The sequence below is a fragment of the Falco cherrug genome, chromosome 5 (assembly GCF_023634085.1).
Source record: "Falco cherrug isolate bFalChe1 chromosome 5, bFalChe1.pri, whole genome shotgun sequence".
Taxonomy (NCBI): Eukaryota; Metazoa; Chordata; class Aves; order Falconiformes; family Falconidae; genus Falco; species Falco cherrug.
The window spans coordinates 20452328-20471438 of record NC_073701.1 but is presented as its reverse complement, the minus strand read 5'-3'; the positions used below and the strand labels follow the sequence as shown (position 1 = coordinate 20471438).

The window sequence follows — 19111 nt, the reverse complement described above, 5'->3', positions numbered from 1 at the left end:
AAAATGCCCCTTAACATGTTCGTTTCATAGTGTTCTACAAGAAAATTGAGATTGCCATGGCCCAGTTACTGTTATTACTGTCATTGATTAATGATTCTAGTTTCCTGTAGAAATTACTATATATTGAAAAAATAGAAATCTGTTCTACTTTGCATTCCTCCTGTCTGTTCTTGTTTTCAAAAGCATTTAAAATACTAATATGATTACTGTGACTGTATGTACAGTTACTGCACAACAGTTTTCAAATATGAATTTGTCTGAATGACTGCAATATAATTTTAAAAGTTTTGTTTTCAGGAGGTGAATTCTTGCAAAGTAGAACCACAGCTAATATTAGTCAGCATTTTCTGGTGGTTATTTAAAGCTAATGAGTTGAATTGCTTTTAAGATAACTACATAGAAATTGCCTGCTGGTTGTACCCAGATACAACAGCTGATTGTCTTCTGTGTTTTTATGCATGTCTCTCAACAGTAGAACCTGAATATCTTAGCTGTTTTATCAGTTTTTGAATATAATATGTAGAGGCTCTGTATATTGCAGCACAGTAAGAGAGGAGTAAAATATTGGTGAGGAAAGTAAATTACAGAGCAGAAGAATGCTTCATGTGGTTGCTACACCTGTTTTTAGGTATTTCTGTATTCAGAGATGACTCATGAACACACCTGAAATTGGAAGGTATGAGGAATGGAAGGGAAGTTTGTGGTATGACTGACGTTTCAGACAGGTGTACAGAAATAAGCTCCACCTTTCATTAATGTTAATTGATCCCGAATACAAACAGAACATGGAGAAGTTTCTATTTCGTGGCAGAAGGACTCACTGGAGTCTAGTGCTGTTGCTGTCTAAAGGCTAATATGAAGTGAGGCAAAAATCAGTCTCTCCCCTGTAAAAGTCTTAATGGTAATCCTCCTTTCCCACTGTATACATAATGCTGGCCAAATAACACACTCCAGCTCTGTTAAGCACTGATTCTTCCCTATTAGCTTGAAGTGCATTTCTAAACTTATAGCCACTAGCTTAGACCTCTGACTGTGAAAAAGATCTGTGTAGGCTTGAGATTGCCACAGTTACATATTTCCACCCCTCTTGAAAATTAAGAAGATGCTTTTGTAGTTGCTTTTTTTTTTTTCTTCCTGTTTCTCCCCACTGTTAAAGTCACTGCCTAGGCAAATAAGATTGTATGTCCTGAAACGCGTTCAGGGAATAAGCTTTTTAATGGGTAAAGTCAGTCATATTACCAATCGCCCTCCACAGTTCACCTTCCCTGCTCTTCGTTGCTGTCCTGATGATCAGCAGAATAAGGCTAACAATTTTATCTCACAGTAAGTGGAATGGAGTGACAGCCCAGGACAGCTGCTGCAGAGCTCCTTGTGTCTCCATTACAGCTAGAATGTATCACGTTATTTATAAGTATTCATCAGTTTGTTTATAGATGCTCATACAGTGCTTAAGCCAGCCCAGCTTTAAATGGCTGGTTCAGGTATAGACATACATGCCTTCTCAGGATTCAGGTTAGCCAGAAATTTTGGAGTAATAATCGTAAGATACATTAGCAAATAGCATAATAAACAGGAGTGGTGTGAAGGGCAGTGTTTGTGCTCAATGCTAAACATCGGTACTGTGTTTTCATGGTTTATATTCAGACCAGTCCAGTAGTGCTTCTTGTGCATCTTACATTTTAGTCTTACCTAAAATAAAGCCAGTTTGCTCTACTGTGCAAACCAAAGCACAGTGAAAGGGAACAACTGGGAGATTTGTTTCAAGAGCAACCTCCTGGTGCAAGTTAAAGTGCTGAGACAGAAACCCACTCAGCTCACTGGAAGGCACTGAAAATTGCCTACACAATCCAGAAGGCAGCATCGTGTTGGTTTGTGGTTTGGAAGATAATATAAGCCTTGAAGTCTGGAAACATATTTTTAAACAGAAGTTGAAAGTAACGGAGATTTAGATTTCCATTCTTTCAGCTCACATGCAGAAAATTTCCTTGTCAGCAAGGTTCTCAACCCACGTTTTTCAAACATAGACACAATATGTTTAGTGTTAATTAATTACTTTTGTTCTAGTTCTGCAACTGGGGAAGAAGCCTCCCATAAGTTCTGTGTCTACCAGCTAAGGATAGAGAAGAGCAGCTTTCAAAGTGATGAACTGTGCAGCCCCAGCTACTGACTGGTCTGTTACCCAGAGTTCAAAGCTCTGCTGGTGTTTGTCGTCTTCAGGTTTTGGAAAGTATGAATGTCACTGGCTGGACTTCCTGGCTTCTTCTGTACAGGGTCCCTCCTGTGGGTTCTGGTTTTGGAGGCATCGCAGTGGCTGGGACCATTCTTTAGAACCAGTCAGATGTGAATATAAGTTTGCTAGCTCTGTTACCTTCTACACCTTCCAGCAAGTACTTAGTAGGTGGACCTTTGTTCAGTATCCTCCTTTTCTCTTTGCCTTCTCCAGAAGCTGGAGCTGTGCAATATGTCCTATATTTTTAGTGGTGTGGGGTAAAAGGTAGTTGAACTCTTCAATTCTTATTTTTTTTCCTTTCTTCCTGCTTCTCCAGTTTGTAAGATATTAGATGTTTGTGTGAGAGAATACGTGATGGCCAGGGATCCCAGGCATAACAAGAGGAGGAGGTGGTCTAAAAAGTTTGAGAACTGATAATTATGTTTATATATACACCTACAAAATTCCAATATCCTAAAATACTCATTGTCTCGAGACTCAGAATTTGTTGTGAACAGTTACTTTCTGAATGCTGTGTGTGGTAAAATAATCACGAGTCATCTAAAGTATTTATTAACTAAAATTAGAAAGCACTTGTGATGCTGTGTTTAATTAAAGGAAGTTTGTATTCACAGTTGGTAAGATGTAACCCATTAAAACTTTGCTGTGAGCTCAGTGAAATTAGAGTCACTATGTTTTATCATCAAACCTACCTAACAGATATCTATCTAAATTACCTGAATTTGTTAGTAGACTTGACATTAGTAGTACTCGTGGTTTACTGTGTTTTCAGAAGCATCCTTAATGCATTAGCCATTTTACAAGCATAGCAAGTCTGGAATGCTCTTGAGAGGTTTTGAACCTTTAATACCTAATAGAGCAGGTATGAGCATTCTAAATTATTTCTGATCAAAATCTTGGCATAGCTCTTGTGTGATATGCCAATATAGTAGCCATATAGATCAACTGAAGTACATCTAGTTAACTTTGTAACGTGCTCTGGATTCTTATAGGTCCTCTGTATGTCATTCCTTGGCTTCTTACAAAGCTTTGTCCATTTTGCACTGGTAGAATTTTTTCAGATGAAAATGTGAAAGGTTTTTACTTTTATTTTTAATTAGGCTTTCAATTGCTTGTTCTATCTTGTTTTCCAAACAGAGCTGAGTCAAATTTCTGTATCTCCAAGGGAAATTAAAAGCACTCTGTTTTTATATTCCCACCTGATTCTTTCAAAAAATAAAACGACCTTGTTTCATTGCCTTAAGTCTGTCTACAACAGAAACACACATAGTTTTTGTAATTTGTTCTTTTTTGGCTAAGTTATGTTGTATTCTTCGGTTAATGGCATCATTAACAGAAGCTGCATATCATTTTAAATTGCAGGTTTCGGTTTATGATTTTTAACCTACTGTGGAATGCTCTCTGCAGCATGTATAAAACCCAGCTCAGTTCTGCGGTGCGTGTTGAGAGAGTTTCCATAGAGAAACACCATACCCTAATTTGCAACAAAACCCAAGTGTATGTTAGGAACTTTGCATAATCTTATGATTACTCTCAGTAGTGGAGATGGGGAAGCTGAAGCACAGGGTTGTATTGTCTCAATTCAAATGGTGGATTTGGAGGAAAGCCATGAGCACAGCTTAAAAAACTTGACTTCTTTTGCAGAGTGCGATACTTTGCTGTATCATATCCCATGGTCTCTGAGGCACTAATTCTTACAAAATTTAAAACGCAAGTAAATGCTTAGCACATGTAGTTGCAGAACAGACTTTCCAAATGCAGGCTGAAATGAATGAAGTGTGAATTGGCCAAGCACTTGCATGTTTCTTTATGCCTTTTCCAATTTCTTTTGGTTACTCAAGTAGAAGGATAAAATCTCAAATGGGTTATTTATCCTACTTCTCTTAGTCATCTGTGATCATTGCACAGCTGTAAGGTTGTAAAAGGTATAAGCAACAGCAGATATAAGCACTGGAGTTTCAGGGCAGAAGTGTCAAAGTAGTTCTTACCACAAGCAGGTAAAATAACGAACATTCAAACCAGCGAAAGCATCGCAGAGCAAAGGGTTCTTGAGAGGGAAGAAAGAACTTTAAAATATTTAGCATATGTTAGGAAAGGTGGAGTTATAACCTGTTGAAGTCTAAACAACTTTCATGTATTAGGCCAGTGTTGGAATCAGGAAAGAGTAAAATTTTCTTGCCCAGGTGTTGTAACTTTTCATAATTAGTAATAGTTTGATTCATTTTACTTCTCTTTCTACAGCTTGGTAAGCTTTTTACCTACTGTATAAGAAGGCCAGATATGTAATAAGTTGGTTTTTCTTGTTATAAAAAAATAACCCAACAACTTTAAGTACTTGTCTTGGGATTTGTCTTTAAATTTTCTGCAGAGGAAAAAAGAAATGCTGAAGCCAGCAAGAACCATCATCATCATAATAATTTATCTAAAAAAAGGAATACAGTTTGCATTCTGCAGTTCCCCAGAGTAACACATGTAAGAAAAAGGTCTTAAAGAAAAGAAAATGCCTTATGATTTTTCAACAGATATTAATGTCATGTTTTCTTTAACATGTTCAATTCAATTTAGACATCACGATCTTCAAAGAAGGTTCATAATTTTGGAAAGAGATCAAACTCAATAAAGAGAAATCCTAATGCACCAGTTGTCAGACGTGGCTGGCTCTACAAACAGGTACTCTTCCCCTCTTCACCCCCTTCTGGGTTTTGGGGTTTTTTGGTAAGGTGTGTAATGTACAAAAGACAGTCATCTGCATAAAATGCAACGATAGCAATACCAGAGTGAAGCTGTGAGCTGTGAGGAACTGACACATGGTATTTTAATTAATTAGCTGCTTATTGGATAACATCTGATATAAATGGGTAAGGGCATTAGGCAAGTACAGAACATTGGTATTGGTATATCATATGTATGTATTTCTTTCTAAAATCCACAAAGGGCTTAAAAAATCTAGACTGATTTTAGTAGTAAATAGCTGAATTAGTTTCAGGCATGTGGAGATGATGGGACAAGGATGTATGGCCCAGGATATTGTGGTTTTTAAATTCTGAAGTTTCTTTTGTTAGGCTGAATGTCTTAATTGTTATTTTTTTAAAGTAAATACTTCCAGTAACAAATTGGAATTCAAGCCATTTTTTCACATATGAAAAGAGAGAGAGAGTTTTCTTAACTGAAAGCTAATTATCTTAAAACCAGAGATCATTTTAGGTTTTTCTATTGAATATAAACTAATCTGAAGTATGTGCTCTTTAGTATTTAGTGTATTCAGTCTTCTGGAGACTTGCTTTGTATTTTGCAACACCAGACCACCTGTACTTTCTTGCTATTCAGGAAATCAGAGTAGTTTGATCAAAAAATTGAACAACAAAACTGACTAGGCCATATTAGGAATATATTTTGTAAGTACAACAACAACCCTGTAAGAACTTGTCATTTAAACTCAGCTGAGGCAACTGTGTGTGTGTGTGTATATATATATATATATATATAAAGTTTTCAATCTGCATTGTCATTTACTGCCCCTACTCTGATAGGCTGGTATAACCCTCATGGATTTTTGAATGCTGTTGAGTTAGTTTTAAAAAATACTTATCAGATAAAAAGATCTAGAAATATCTGTTTAGTAGATTTTTCCCTATTTAGATATTCTTGTGGCCTCTACTCTCGTTCAGTATTGAGACTGGAAAGTTGTCACAAAGGCAAGAGGTTTTTTGCTGTTTTGGGGCTATTAAACTTTTTAGCTTGAAAAAAAAGTCACTCTTCCTAAAGTACTGTTCTCTGGATTTTTTCATTAAGTGAGTCAATCAATTAACTTGATTGAAATATGAAGTCTGAATTACAGCACAGGTGGTTGTGCACATGAGTATCTGTGTTGTTATCTTTGCTGCTTGCTTCTGAATAAGTTAGATTCGTGATGATCTGGCTTTTCATTCTGAGGTCCTTTGTAGTGAGTTTTAAATCTCGCACAACCTCCCCTGTTCAAGCAGCCTTACCTAGGGCTGGTTGTCCAGAGCTGGTTTTGAGTATCCTCACAGATGGGAGACTGCACCACAACCTCTTTGGGCAACCTGTGCCAGTGTTCGCCCACAGTAAAAAATTTTACCTCTGCTCAGGTGGAATTTCATGTTTCTTAATTTGTGCCCATTGTCTCTTGTCCTGTCACTGGGCACTGCTAGCTGGAGTTTGGCTCCATCTTCTCTACACTCTCCCTTCAGGTATTTATACGTATTGATAAGATGCCCCCTTTCTCCAGACTGAACAGTCCCAGCCTTCTCAGCCTCTCTTCATATGAAAGATGCTTTGATCCCTTAATCAGCTTTGTGGCCCTTTGCTGGATTCACTCCGGTATGTTCATATTTCTTCTGTAGCAGTGAGCCCCGCAGTGAACGCAGCACTCCAGCTAGACTTCAGTAGTGCTGAGAGGAAAGGATGTCCTCCCTCCATCTGTTGACAGCACTGCTAATGCAGTCTAGGATGCTATTGATCGTCTTTGAAGGTGCATTGCTGGCTCCTGATCAGCTTGTCCACCAGGACCCCCTGGGTTCTTCCCCACAGAGCTCCTTTTTAGCTGATCAGCCCCCATGTGTACTGGTGTGAGGGGTTATTCCTCTCCAGATGGAGGACTTGGGCATTTCCCTTTGCTGAACTTCATGAGATTCTGCTCTGCCCTATTTTCCCAGCCTGTCAAGGTCCCTCTGAATGACGGCACACCCATCTGGTGTGTCAGCCACCCCACACAGTTCCTATTACGTGCAAACTTGCTGAGGGTGCACTCTGTCTCAGCATGCAGGTCATTAATGAAGATACTAAATAGTCTTGGCCACAGTATCAGCCCCTGGGGCAGATCACAAGCAACTGGCCACCGCTGGTGTCACTGATCACCATTCTCTGGGCCTGGTAGTTCAACCAGTTTTCAATACACCTCACTGTCAAAATGCATACCACAGAACAGAGCTTATGTGTAACATTATTTAAATGCTATGATGTTTGATTAGTTTTTGGAAGAAGAGGGTTTGCTGTATGTTCCACGTTGTAGCAGTAAATTGAAAGCCAATTTTAGTTAAGAGCTCTACCAGCCGATACTATCTTCAGAAATTTACAGTGAAAGCCTGTACAGGTTTCTCTTTGATATTAAGATAACTTTCTTAAAATATTTATGTAATCACAGGTAACATCAAGTTTTGTTTGACTCGGGGTGTGCTGCCTTATTGCGTGCAATGCTATTCTGCCATTTTTCTACTAGTTTTTAAGTCCAGAGTCAACTTCTTTTGGAAAGGTTTAATGTCAGTATACTATAACCATATTATGACGTAGTCACAATCATAAGGAAATAATAATTAGTAAATTCACTGATACAGAAAGGATATGCTTTATAGTAGGAAAGAATTTAAAATATGAGAACCACAGTCATTTTGTATGCCCCTCTTCTATGTCTGAAGAAGGCCAAAAGATCATTTCTAGCACGTCTCATTGCTGGCAGATACTTACTTGTGGCCGTGCAGAAACCTGTTGGTGTTTTTGAGTGATGGGATAAATGTGATGTTGATATAACAGCCTCTTCAGAAAGTCTGTCCAAGGGTTTGTGATAATCCTTTATACTAAAGAAGTTTGGGGATTTTCATTTTAAACGGTTGATTTTATTGCCAGTGTATGTTGGACCAGGGGGCCAGCATCCTCATCTGCTGCTGGGTCAGTGACTTTGTCAGGGAGGTGAGGGGGGCAGCCTCCCCTCCTGGTATCTGCCTTTCCAGCTGTGTAATAGGAGCTGACTGCTACAGGCAGTGCTTCCAGACTTCACTGCTGTTTGTTAAACTACTTCGAGGTCCTCAGAAGGAAGGTGCTATAAAGTGTTTAGTTATTGTATTTATGGAAATGTTTGTGGCAAAGGATTTTTTTGCTCTTTCTGAATAGTATTTCCTAGCTAATGCTTGCTTTAACCTTTCTTCTCCCTCCTACAGCTTATTTCCTCACCCCAAAAAGAGCAGGGCTTAAAATACAAAGCTAAAAATTATGCTGACTTTTCTCAAAAAAAAAACCAACCCAAACAAACAAACAAAACAAAAAAAAACCCAAACACAAAAAAAACCACCCCAAAACCAAGCCCATACCACCCCACAGTTTTTCATTATAGAATCCCTCTTCTCGATTGTCACAAAACCTATTTACCTCAAGACTATTGATAATTCACACCTGCTTTTCTTCTTGGAACAGATTAACGTATTTATTAAATCTAATTCTACTAGGATGTGTGCAATGTAATGCTCTGGCTTATTTCCACTGCAGTAATGGTGGCAGTCTTTCATTCAGAGTTGTGCAGTGTAAATTGGTTATAAGCATAAAGGAAAATGAAATTACTTTAGGAATAAACTTTATTTGGGAAAGAAATTTCCTCTAGATATATGAATGCTAGCAGAAAATGAAGTTCAGCAGACTTTCTTTAGAAAACAGAGGAGGATGTACCTCAAGTATTATCTTGCTTTTTTCCTTTTTTAAAAATGTACACATTTTTTTCAGTTAATTGTAGATGGTAGTCTCTAGCATGCTAAAATAATGGACACTTACTTATACTAGAATCATGTTAACTTCAGGCTTCCTGGTTTATGATCTTTGTTTGCAGTGTTAAGTCTGTGATGAGAAGTCAATGATACTTAAAATACCTCAGCCAAGAAAATTAACTACTAGCCACCACAGTTATGTAGTACCTGGTTTACTTTATGAACTATTACTATTAACAGTCTGAAAGTTCTTACTTGATTGCTTTGATTAACACAGGATAGCACTGGAATGAAATTGTGGAAGAAACGGTGGTTTGTGCTCTCAGATCTGTGTCTCTTCTATTACAGAGGTAAGTTCCACTCAGCAGAGTTGCGTTTGCCTCTTTTACTGGAAGCAGATAAATTTTTACACACCACTCAAATGTAAAATAAGAAGCTGCTACTTAAATTAATGGATTAAAATAGTTGTATAGCTGTCAATATCCAGGCCTTGCTACTTTATCTTTTTTTTTTCTTTCTTTCTTAATTACCGATTTCACATAATTGCTTCCTGCCTGTCAGATGTGCTCTAAGGGCAAACCCATTCACAACTACCTTTTCCATTAAATTCTGGATTGTAGTTTTCTCACTGCTTCTGTTGCTAGGATCTAAATATGCCAGGTTAAATCTGAGTTTTTTCATGGAAATTATGTTACTGAAATTGGGATGGGAAAGGGATAGTGCTGGGGAGCTGAAACTCTGCCTTTGGAATGATAAAGAGGATATATGTGCCTTTTGGGAATGTAATCAATGTTTGTCAATACTTACATAAAATGATGTCCAATTCTATATGAGTAGAAGTCTGCTGTATTTGGAACAAAGGAATCTATTAGTTCCCTTATGTAGCTACATTACACTTACTGTACATGGGGAAAATTAGCTGTTTATAATCCTAGTCTGGAGATATGTGTGTTAGAAAACGGATTCCTTCACTATTACAGATTATTAACTGTAGTGCTCCTGAGGGGATAAACAAATGGGATTTTAGCATATTGAAATGTATTCAGTCCTGAAAGAAGATGTAAAACCATAACAGTTTAAAGGAGGCTAGGAGCAAAGAAAATTGTAAAGCATGGCAAAATAGAGGAAAGTAAACAGTTAAGGCCATCTGCAGCCTTAGGTTCAAATGAAGGGTGAGAAAGGGTTTCTGTTTAGGATGAGACTTTAGAATTGGTAGAAGTGGTGTTGACGCTGGTGATGCTGAAAGCAATGACTGATAGATTTAAAATGCTGTTCTGTTAAAGTGCAGGATGGTTCTAATCTAATCAAGACAAATCAGGTCATGAAACAAAAGCTTTGTAACTGTAACCGGTTTAGTTAACAAATTCTGAATTACTGAAATATAATCATTAGGCTTTGTTTCTTTACCCCAAGAAGTATACATAGCCAGATAAACCACTGCTCAGTCAAAATTAGGCTATAATTTCATTTGTGAAGGCATCAATCGTGATAAAGTTACAGTGCATTTAGTTAAGTGGTCATCATATACTCTGTGCTTTCTTATAGGGTTTTCCTATTTTAAACAAGTCTTCAGGCTCTCTCTTCGAAAGGTTTTAAAGAAAGTGCTGCTTTGTAGCAGCCTTAAGAACAGATTAAATTGACTTAAAGCCCTGCACATGAAGTGTCTCAAAATAAAACAAAAAAGCCATAAGTAAACCCAACAACAAATAAAATAAATCCAAACAGCTCTATAATATTTTTCATTTCTACATGTGAATGTGTCAAATAAGCTGAAATACAAGCAGAACAGTTTAAATTGTTTACATAAAAAACCTTAGCTTTTAGCTATCACTTGTGAGAAGGCAGTTAAAGGTGATAAACTGTAAGTAAACATGTAAAGTGACAATCTTAAAGGCATTAGAAATGTCTACTAAAATACAAAAAAACTTGCACTCTAAACCCTGTGTTTTTATGGTTTTGTAAATTCTGTCTCAGATATTGAAAATTTGAAAGGAGGGAGCCATGCACTTTACTCCCAGATTGCAACCAGTGATTGTGGTTGTTGGGTTTTTTTTGCTTTTGTTAGTAAATCTCACTGATTGTGTTCCAGTGTTAGTACCTTATAATATCTAATTTATAGATGAAAAGAAAAATTATTCCATTGTATTTTTTCAGAGCTCAGAGAATAGTCTTCTGTTTCACAGAGGGAGAAAAGACTGACCACTTTCATATTGGAAGGTTACTGTTGCAACAAATAAAAGATCTTAAATCTGGACAGAAGATCAGATGTTTTTCTCTTGTATTATTTATACACAGCATACAAGTAAAGATGGTTATAGGGCAGTGTGATGTGTAGATAAAAGCTAGTCTAATTGGAAACAGATTCTTAAAATCTGGAAATGGAACATAGCAGTTTGTCTTTAACAAAGACCTCCAGACATGTAGTTTAGAAGTAAGTCAAAGTATAATCTAGCAGAAGGGGTTTTTTTTTCCCTGAAACAGCAGTCCAAATGAAGTCAACCACAGTATTTGCCATGCATTCTGGGACGGAGGAAAAAAGGCAAATTTGTGTGTCTATGTGTGTGTGTGGCTAGCAAGGAATAAATATTTGATAGGGAAAGGTGGGATGGTTTCAGGCATACTTATGAGTACAGTTGAGTACCTGAAAGTAAATCCACTCCTTTCATTCCTTTTCTACCTTTTCATCAGACTAATTTCATGCTCAGTTCTCCAATTAAATATCTATCCCAGAAAGCATCATTTTTACGTTGAACATCATGTAATGCTAAAATGGCTGGGCAGAGCTTTCCCCATATGAATAACTTAAAAGCAGTGGCTTTTCAGAATTTAGTGAGTAAACAAGAACTGGGAAAAGATTTCTGAATCCGCATATAAGAGGTAGTCCTTTTGTGCTGTTTACATGCATTTTAATTGTAACTACTAATTTCCGATGCTTGAAACTTTGTATAGCTATATTTGTATTTGTGAAATTAAGACAAGTAGTCGTTTGTTATGGGCAATATCTTCAACTAAGAGAAGCATTATGAGGAATGGTCTCCTAAGATACTGGTTGTAAATAGAAGTCTGTATCTTGAATACAATTAAGATTGACTCGTAAATTGCATCCAGTTATTCCTTTATTAAAGCATAATTGACTTTAAGAGCTGGTTATGGCTTCCAGTTAAAATCTCAGTTTATTATTGTAATGTATTGCTCTAAAATTTTATGTAAAACAAGATTCTGGGAAAAGGGTGCTTGGGGGAGTTTGTGGGGTTTTTTTACAAGTTATCTGGCACATGCATTCTCACAAATAGAATGTAATTGAGTGTAAACTCTTCATGGGAATTATAAAAACTTGTAGCTTAATATGCCCAATACCAGAAGAAGAATGAACAAATTTTCTCAAAGGCCAACAGTTATAAGCAGTATTTTAAAATACTTCTGCTCTCATAGGTATTTGCCATTTTTACTGAGCAGGCAGTAGATGGCAGGTGTTGTTCTTGTCACTGAATTAGAGGCTTAACTTCCATCTGCTTTTCAGTTTTGAAGTCATACGCAGGTAAGCACTGACCCCCAGAAAAAACTAGGCGTAGTTGTTTGTGGTGTTTTCCATAAGGCAGATTCCATAAGGTAGCTCATGTGCTTAAACTTTTACAGAACTAGCACCCTCAGGAGTGGTTTTTGTGCTTGTCCGTCTTGGGGAAAAAGCTGGAGGCAGGTGTTTTCAGGTGACTTATGCTTCCTGGTGCTTAGCAGGTTTTGGGGGACACTCACTTGTGTGATACAAGTCCGGTGGCGTGTGTTGGCAGAGAGGGGCTGCACAACTGCTGTTGTGGACTGCACACCTTTGAGACTATACAGACACCTACCTAACAAATCAGTCTGGCTTTTGGATTCCCCAATTCATTTTCCTCTGAGCTAAACTTCTTGAGTGCTCTTGTGTTGTTGTGTGTCAACACATTTTGTTTCTCTAATCAAAGACTATGCATTCACAGATGAGAAAGAAGAAGGAATACTAGGTAGCATACTTCTACCTAGTTTTCAGATATCTGTGCTTTCTGCTGAGGATCATATTAACCGCAAATATGCCTTTAAGGTAAGGGACTTGATTTTTCAGTTTAATTTTATGTCTGAAAGCACAGTAACCTAGTGATCAGAATTCATTTTACTGAGTTATTATGCAAAACAGGACTGACAAACAGCTTCTGAGACTGACTTTTGAATAGTACAGTGGCAGAGGATTCCAGTATTTAGCCTGGTGTAAATATAGACATAATTACCAGAATGAGAAGATGGATGAGTATCACTTGTTATTAGTCTTTTAGTTTTAGTTCATGGATCTTAAATACTGTGTGGTGTTTTAGAATTGTAGACTGTATCTGCAGCTGGACTTATCCCACTAACGAAAGTTCTCCAGTTATTTAGATACAAAGTTTCTATTTACATTTATTAATAAGAATAATAACTATATACTATAACTTATATAGTGTATATATATAAAAATAATAAAATCTATTTAATATAAGTTGAAAGTTATAGTTACATATAAATAAAAATAAGGTTTTATTATCACTTCAGTCGCATTATTACATGAATCATTGTTAGCTGTGTTTCCCAGCTAATCTTTTTAACCATGATATAAATCACTCTACTAAATATTTTCTCTTGACTTTTTTTGTTGTTTTATGAGCTCCTTCTGGCTCTTCTTTTGGCCTTCTATGCAACACATCATTTATTTACTACGGTAAGTACTAATTAAAATTTACTATATCATTCAGACTGCAAAAACCTATGCCAAAATCTTATTTATAATAATTATATTAATTTACATTTATGGATAGTCAAGATAGTTTTTAATAGATTGAAGAAATTTAAGGGGGGGTTGAGTATTAATGAAGAAGCAGCAATGACTGAAAATTATAGGCAATTATTTTGAAAAGGTGAATGCAGTGACAGGGAAACATTGAAGTATTCCTTCCAATATTTTTTCTGATAGTATTATGTGCATAAATCTTATTATACAAAACATTAGAATGAGTATACAGTAACATTATTTGTCTCTCTTCTTTTACAGAATCTTATCTTTTTATTGCAATGACCATGTCATTTCCAATCAGGCAGCTCATCCAAACATGAGGACCTATTATTTCTGCACAGATACAGGGAAGGAAATGGAGTTGTGGATGAAAGCCATGACAGATGCAGCACTTGTGCAGACAGAGCCTGTGAAAAGGTAGTGTGGACTGACACAACAGTGGCACAGTGCATTTCTTTTTCATATTTAGTTTGATTTATTTGAATTAAATGGTGTACCTTAAAATAGATTGTTAATTGGCTGAAGTAATTTCTCCTTATATTGAAGATCCCTTACTGATTTGGTAACGTTGGATAAAATTTTGAAGTAGTAAATAATCTTAAGTTCTATTCTGAATATGGATGCCTTGAGTGTAAGGGGCTAGGAAAAAAAAAAAGTGACTGATTCCTTTAGCCAGTGGCATCAAAAGAAGTGCAATGACAAATACTATGTGCAGGCATGCTTCACTTCCCCTTACTGAGTAGCAATAGCAGCTCAGCTGGTGGTAGTCTTTGGCTTAGACCTGTCATAAGCCTCAATTTCACAACTGTAGTTTCTGGCTAAATTAAACAGTTGTACCTACAGGCAACCTGTGGGGAGTCATTCTGGTTCATCATTAAGCTGTCATCAAATTCATACTTACCTGATCTGGAGCCATATCCTTTATGTATCCAGGTGTTGACAATGAATACCAAGTTATCACTGGAAGCCGTGTGTTCTCAGAAACTGAATCTTGTCTGCTACTGTCTGTCTAGTAAGAACTGTTTTCTCTCTGAATGTGGTCCCTTGGGTCAGCTCCATGGCATCTATAATGGAAACCTCATCAACTGAAAATTTAAAAGCTCCTTGCTATTGATGGCACAGAAGTTGTTGCTGATGGCTGCTGTCACTTGATCTATTCCACGCTCTGTTCATTCCTGCTACACTGGAGCTAAATAAATGGCAGCAATGCTGAGAAAATTTAAGTTAAAAAAAAATAGTAAAGAATTGCATAGGCACACGTAGCAAAGAAGGAAAAGGTACAATCTTTGCAGAAGAGTAAACACATTCAACTTGTCAAAATACAAGCCATCTTTCCAAATTTTGCATTGCTAGTGCAAGTCATTCCTGTTAACTTGTTCCTGACATTTCTATAAGCCATATTGCAGTATCGTGCTAGCAGAAGCGTAAAATGGAATGCAGAATGATTAGACGCTTTTTTTTTAATGTTACATTTTTTAATGCTTTGTGGGCTTCTCAGTTAAACATAATGAAACTTTTACTTACGCCAATCTACACAACGTTCAGAAGGATAACGGTAAGCTAGGAACACTTTTAAATTTGTACCTGTGCAAATTTTAGTGACTAATCTTAAACAAAAGGTTGAAGTCTTAGCTTTCATCTCTAAGATCCTTTAAATATATAGGTAGTATATGAAATATTTCTTTCTCTGCATTTGACAGCATGATGAAATAGCTTAACAGGAAAAAATATGTTGTTCTCTATACTTTGAAAAAATTACACATGTGCTTCAAGCTCTGTGTCCTTTTTTTTTTTCCTTCAGTAATGTTGGAAAAAACACTTATTTCAGCCTACAGAAAGGAGGAGTGGTAGGTCCAATTACCACAATGAAATTTGATCAGGTTATGTATGATTTCATATTATATATGAAGATGTTATGTTCTTTGCCTCCTGTAAGCCTCCTCATGTTTGAGAACAGTAAATGTTACAGGGAAAGGATGAGCGGAGTGAGACTGAGCATAAGCAAGTAGATACTTAATAGCATTTTCCTCCTTTTATTTCTCTGTTCAGAGACTTTAAGAGAATGCTTTTAAAAGAATGAAGTTACCTTGACAAAATAAAATACCTCATATTGCTTAGTGAATAATACACTTAATCTGAAAAATCAGTTTTGGTTTGCATTGTAAGCGTATTGTAGATATCTGTGGTATCTTACAGATGGAGAAATTATTAAACCAAATGAGACCCACTTCAAATAAAAATCATGTATTGATTGTATAAGCACTTCATAGGGGGAATAATACTGAAGTGGGTCAATCTGAATCTTTTCGTAACCAGTGAAATTAACTTCATTTGGTGTTTGTAACACTGAAGACTGTTTGAAGAAGACATCTTAGTAGTAGAAGGAAGTTAATGTGAAGAAAGTGTATCTCCCTCTGACAGAGCCTTCTTAATGAGTGTTGTCTTCATAGTGTCTCCTGTAATAGTCAATGGTCTATAGAAGATATTTAGTAAATTTTATATAGGCAGATGTTACGTTATTACTTGTGACACTTCTTTTAACATAGGAAGCAATCTAAAATGTTAAATAACCACGTTTTTGTGCAGTCCATTAGTACAGCTCTACAGTCATGATTGCTGCCTCAGAGTCTATCAAGACACAACAGGGAGCCCACCCTGGCGCCCCGTGCAGCTCCGCAGGCTGGCTGTCCTGCAGGCTGCAGGGCCACGGCTGCTCTAACAAGACAGACATGCAGCCCACTGCCACGAAGGGTGTTCTAGTCTCCAGAAATGCTTGGCTGTGTGCATTCCTACCCTTTTCTGTCAGCTGTATTGCCTGTTCCAGCAGTGATGTCTGCCTGTTCCAGGTGTTTGACAGAGTATAGGGAAATGGTGGGGATCCCCAGTACAGCTGATATGATCTAACACTTTTTGTCCAGCTATGAATGCACCTGCAATCTGCCTTGCATTTCTTCAGGCACTTCTTGGTGAATCAGTGTAGCATACTAAATGAATAGAAAAACATTCAGGATCAAATTCAGTGTTTTTCTGCTGATATCATGGGCAGAATGGGCTTGCCAACAGCCAAAACAAGTGTCAAAAAAAGCACAAGAGCAGCAACTTGTGTAGCACCATCTTGTCTCAATTCAGGCAAGAAGCCTTAGAACAAAACAGAAGTAAATGTGACCTCTGAAAAGTCTGTTAGTAGTCTAGTCTTGAAATAATTACTTGGGGGGAAAATACATTTCAAGACCAATGAAGTCTCAAAGACTCTCATGTCTATTAGCTATAATAAGGAAGAAAGTTCTTCAGACATCTGTTTTCTAAAAGATCCATCTTTTGGCTGTCAAACCAGTTCTTAAAATGAGCCATGTATCAAGATATGATCTTATCCAGAAGAAATGCTGTTTCTTCCCTGTAAGACTCTGTTAAGGATTATGTATTGTATTAAGTCATCTGTAACCTAAAGTTTGCCATGCACATAGCTCTAAGCATAAATAATCTTGGTTCAGTCAGATTCAGCCAGTGCCTTTATTTCTCAAATCTGCTTTTTCTAGAGGCTTTAACGTTGTACTGAATGCAGTTATCTAACAGACTAGCGGTTTACGATACAATAGCTAGCTTTATGAAGAACTTCCTTCCTTAAATATTTATGCAAGCTGATATTGAACCCTGTTTAAGTACTTGTTGATATAAATTGCCCAATGATAAGTGAGAGTTTTTAGACTATTTTTCTTTAAATCTAGAAGTCAAGGTACTTCTCTGCTTATGATACTATGGAAATCCAAACCCATCAGTCTGTTAAACTGAATGTTTCAGCTTTAAATAATTTCAGAGCCACAATCTGTATATTTATTTTTCTGAGGATGTGAGTTCCTTGGAGAGAAAAAAGATAAAAGGAATATTTAAAGCAGTAAGTTGTGGGGATTTTACTTGGCTTTCCATAAAATATTCTTACTTTCCACACATAGTTAGCCACATAATACAGAAATGAGATACCGAGGTGAGAAAATAAAAACGTAATTGTTTCTTTTAGAACTGATCTGGAGTCACAGCAGAAAAACCCTTGTAATGTGTAACTGCAGGGAAGGACAAATCTTATTTGGTCCTATTGACTTAACTGTAATTACTCCTTTATAAACATTTTTGTTTTGATTTTGCCTATATAGTAAATTAAAGTTTAATAATGTACTGAGAGGCCTATCAAAATAGTTAAACACAAATACTTTAGTCAGCGAGGAATTATTTAAGCTTATGACTCAAAATACTATCTCAAACAACCTGTTTTGATTAGCAAAACATCTTACTCCTTCGTTGTATCAGTGGAGACCACAGTTAAGTTGTATCTCAGTACCAATTGCTTGTGTTTGTAGATACCAATATCCACCAACATCTACTCTCACTTATTTAAAAGCATAATTTTTCTATCCTTTCACTGTCAGCTGTGTGTGCTAGAGCCTTTGTTTCTTCTAAGTGATGCAGCATGTACTAAGGAAAGGTGGTTTTCTTCTCCTCCTAGTGTAGTTACTTTCCCTGAACAGCATTAGCTAGGCTGCCAAAAAGCACTTGTTAGCATAGTGACATCCACATTGGGGATTTACTGATGTCACTGTGTTCGGAAAAGATGGATTATTTTTTTTCAGATGCCTCTGCCTGGCTTTGTTAAATCACAGTCTTCATGTCTTGTCTGATAATTATATGCCCCCACCCAATCTTGTTAGAATTATTTATTTATACAAAACAGGAAAAATATTACTTTTCCTGTTCCATACATATTATTCCTGTTTGGTTGTGGAAGTCTATAAATTGCATTCAGTATATGCTGAAAGATGTGTTCAATGTCGATTCTCTTTGCCTTCTCCCTCTCCCATCATCAAAATCCTCTGCAAGTTTTGTTAGCTGTCTTTGAAAGCTAGATATAAACATGGAGCCAAATTTAAATACTGATTTATGTTTCTTACATTTACCTATTAGTTTCTGATAATTCTTTCCATTTTGGATAATTTGCTGTGGAAAGAGGTCTCTTGCTTACAACAAGTTGACTGAGTTGATGCACAAAGTTGAAGGAGAGCCCAGAAGTCTATTTGAATGTCAGTCATTCAGCCTCTACACCATCGCAAAGAATGTCAAATACAAGTGCTTGGCTTTGTTGTGTATAACCATAGCAACAAGTGATACAGCATAGAGATTGTCTGGAAAAACAGTTCTGTGATTTTTAGGGTTTGTTGTTTTTTTAATGAAGCCAGACAGTAGAAGGTAGTAGGACAGTGTGAACTGAACGCTGTGCCAAGCCTTGACCTTGCCGCGTAGCCGATGAATGTCCTTAGGGATGCCACTCTCCCTCTGCAGCACAGATTTTCCATCTGTAAAATGGCAACTGCTTCTGTGCTGTAAAGCACCTTGAGAAAGACTGATAAAAAGTCCTGCATAAGAGAGTATGTGGTACTATTAAGGCATACATTGATGCCGATGTTTAGGAATATTTGCAAGGTGGTCCTTACATTTATTTGTAAACTCTTGAACACTGGCTGCAAACTGAAATTTTAACACCCTTTTTTGACTTGAGAACTGGGAAATGGAGTTCTTCATTCACTTTCCTGTTTGGGGAATTGCTTT

At 36.9% G+C, this 19111-nt stretch overlaps 1 protein-coding gene across 16 annotated transcripts in view; it reads left to right on the top strand.

Annotated features, from left to right (window-relative positions):
• PLEKHA5 (pleckstrin homology domain containing A5) overlaps nucleotides 1-19111 on the top strand; it is a 168780-nt gene that overhangs the window by 99606 nt on the left and 50063 nt on the right. For all 16 annotated transcript variants that reach the window (XR_008732416.1, XM_055711672.1, XM_055711670.1 and 13 more), the window contains 4 exons: nucleotides 4796-4900; nucleotides 8999-9071; nucleotides 12696-12796; nucleotides 13818-13933. Coding sequence is in view for 15 of the 16 variants with exons in the window: in XM_055711672.1 (XP_055567647.1) it covers nucleotides 4796-4900; nucleotides 8999-9071; nucleotides 12696-12796; nucleotides 13818-13933 (395 nt within the window). In the remaining variant the exon portion in view is untranslated. The remainder of the gene's footprint in view (nucleotides 1-4795; nucleotides 4901-8998; nucleotides 9072-12695; nucleotides 12797-13817; nucleotides 13934-19111) is intronic.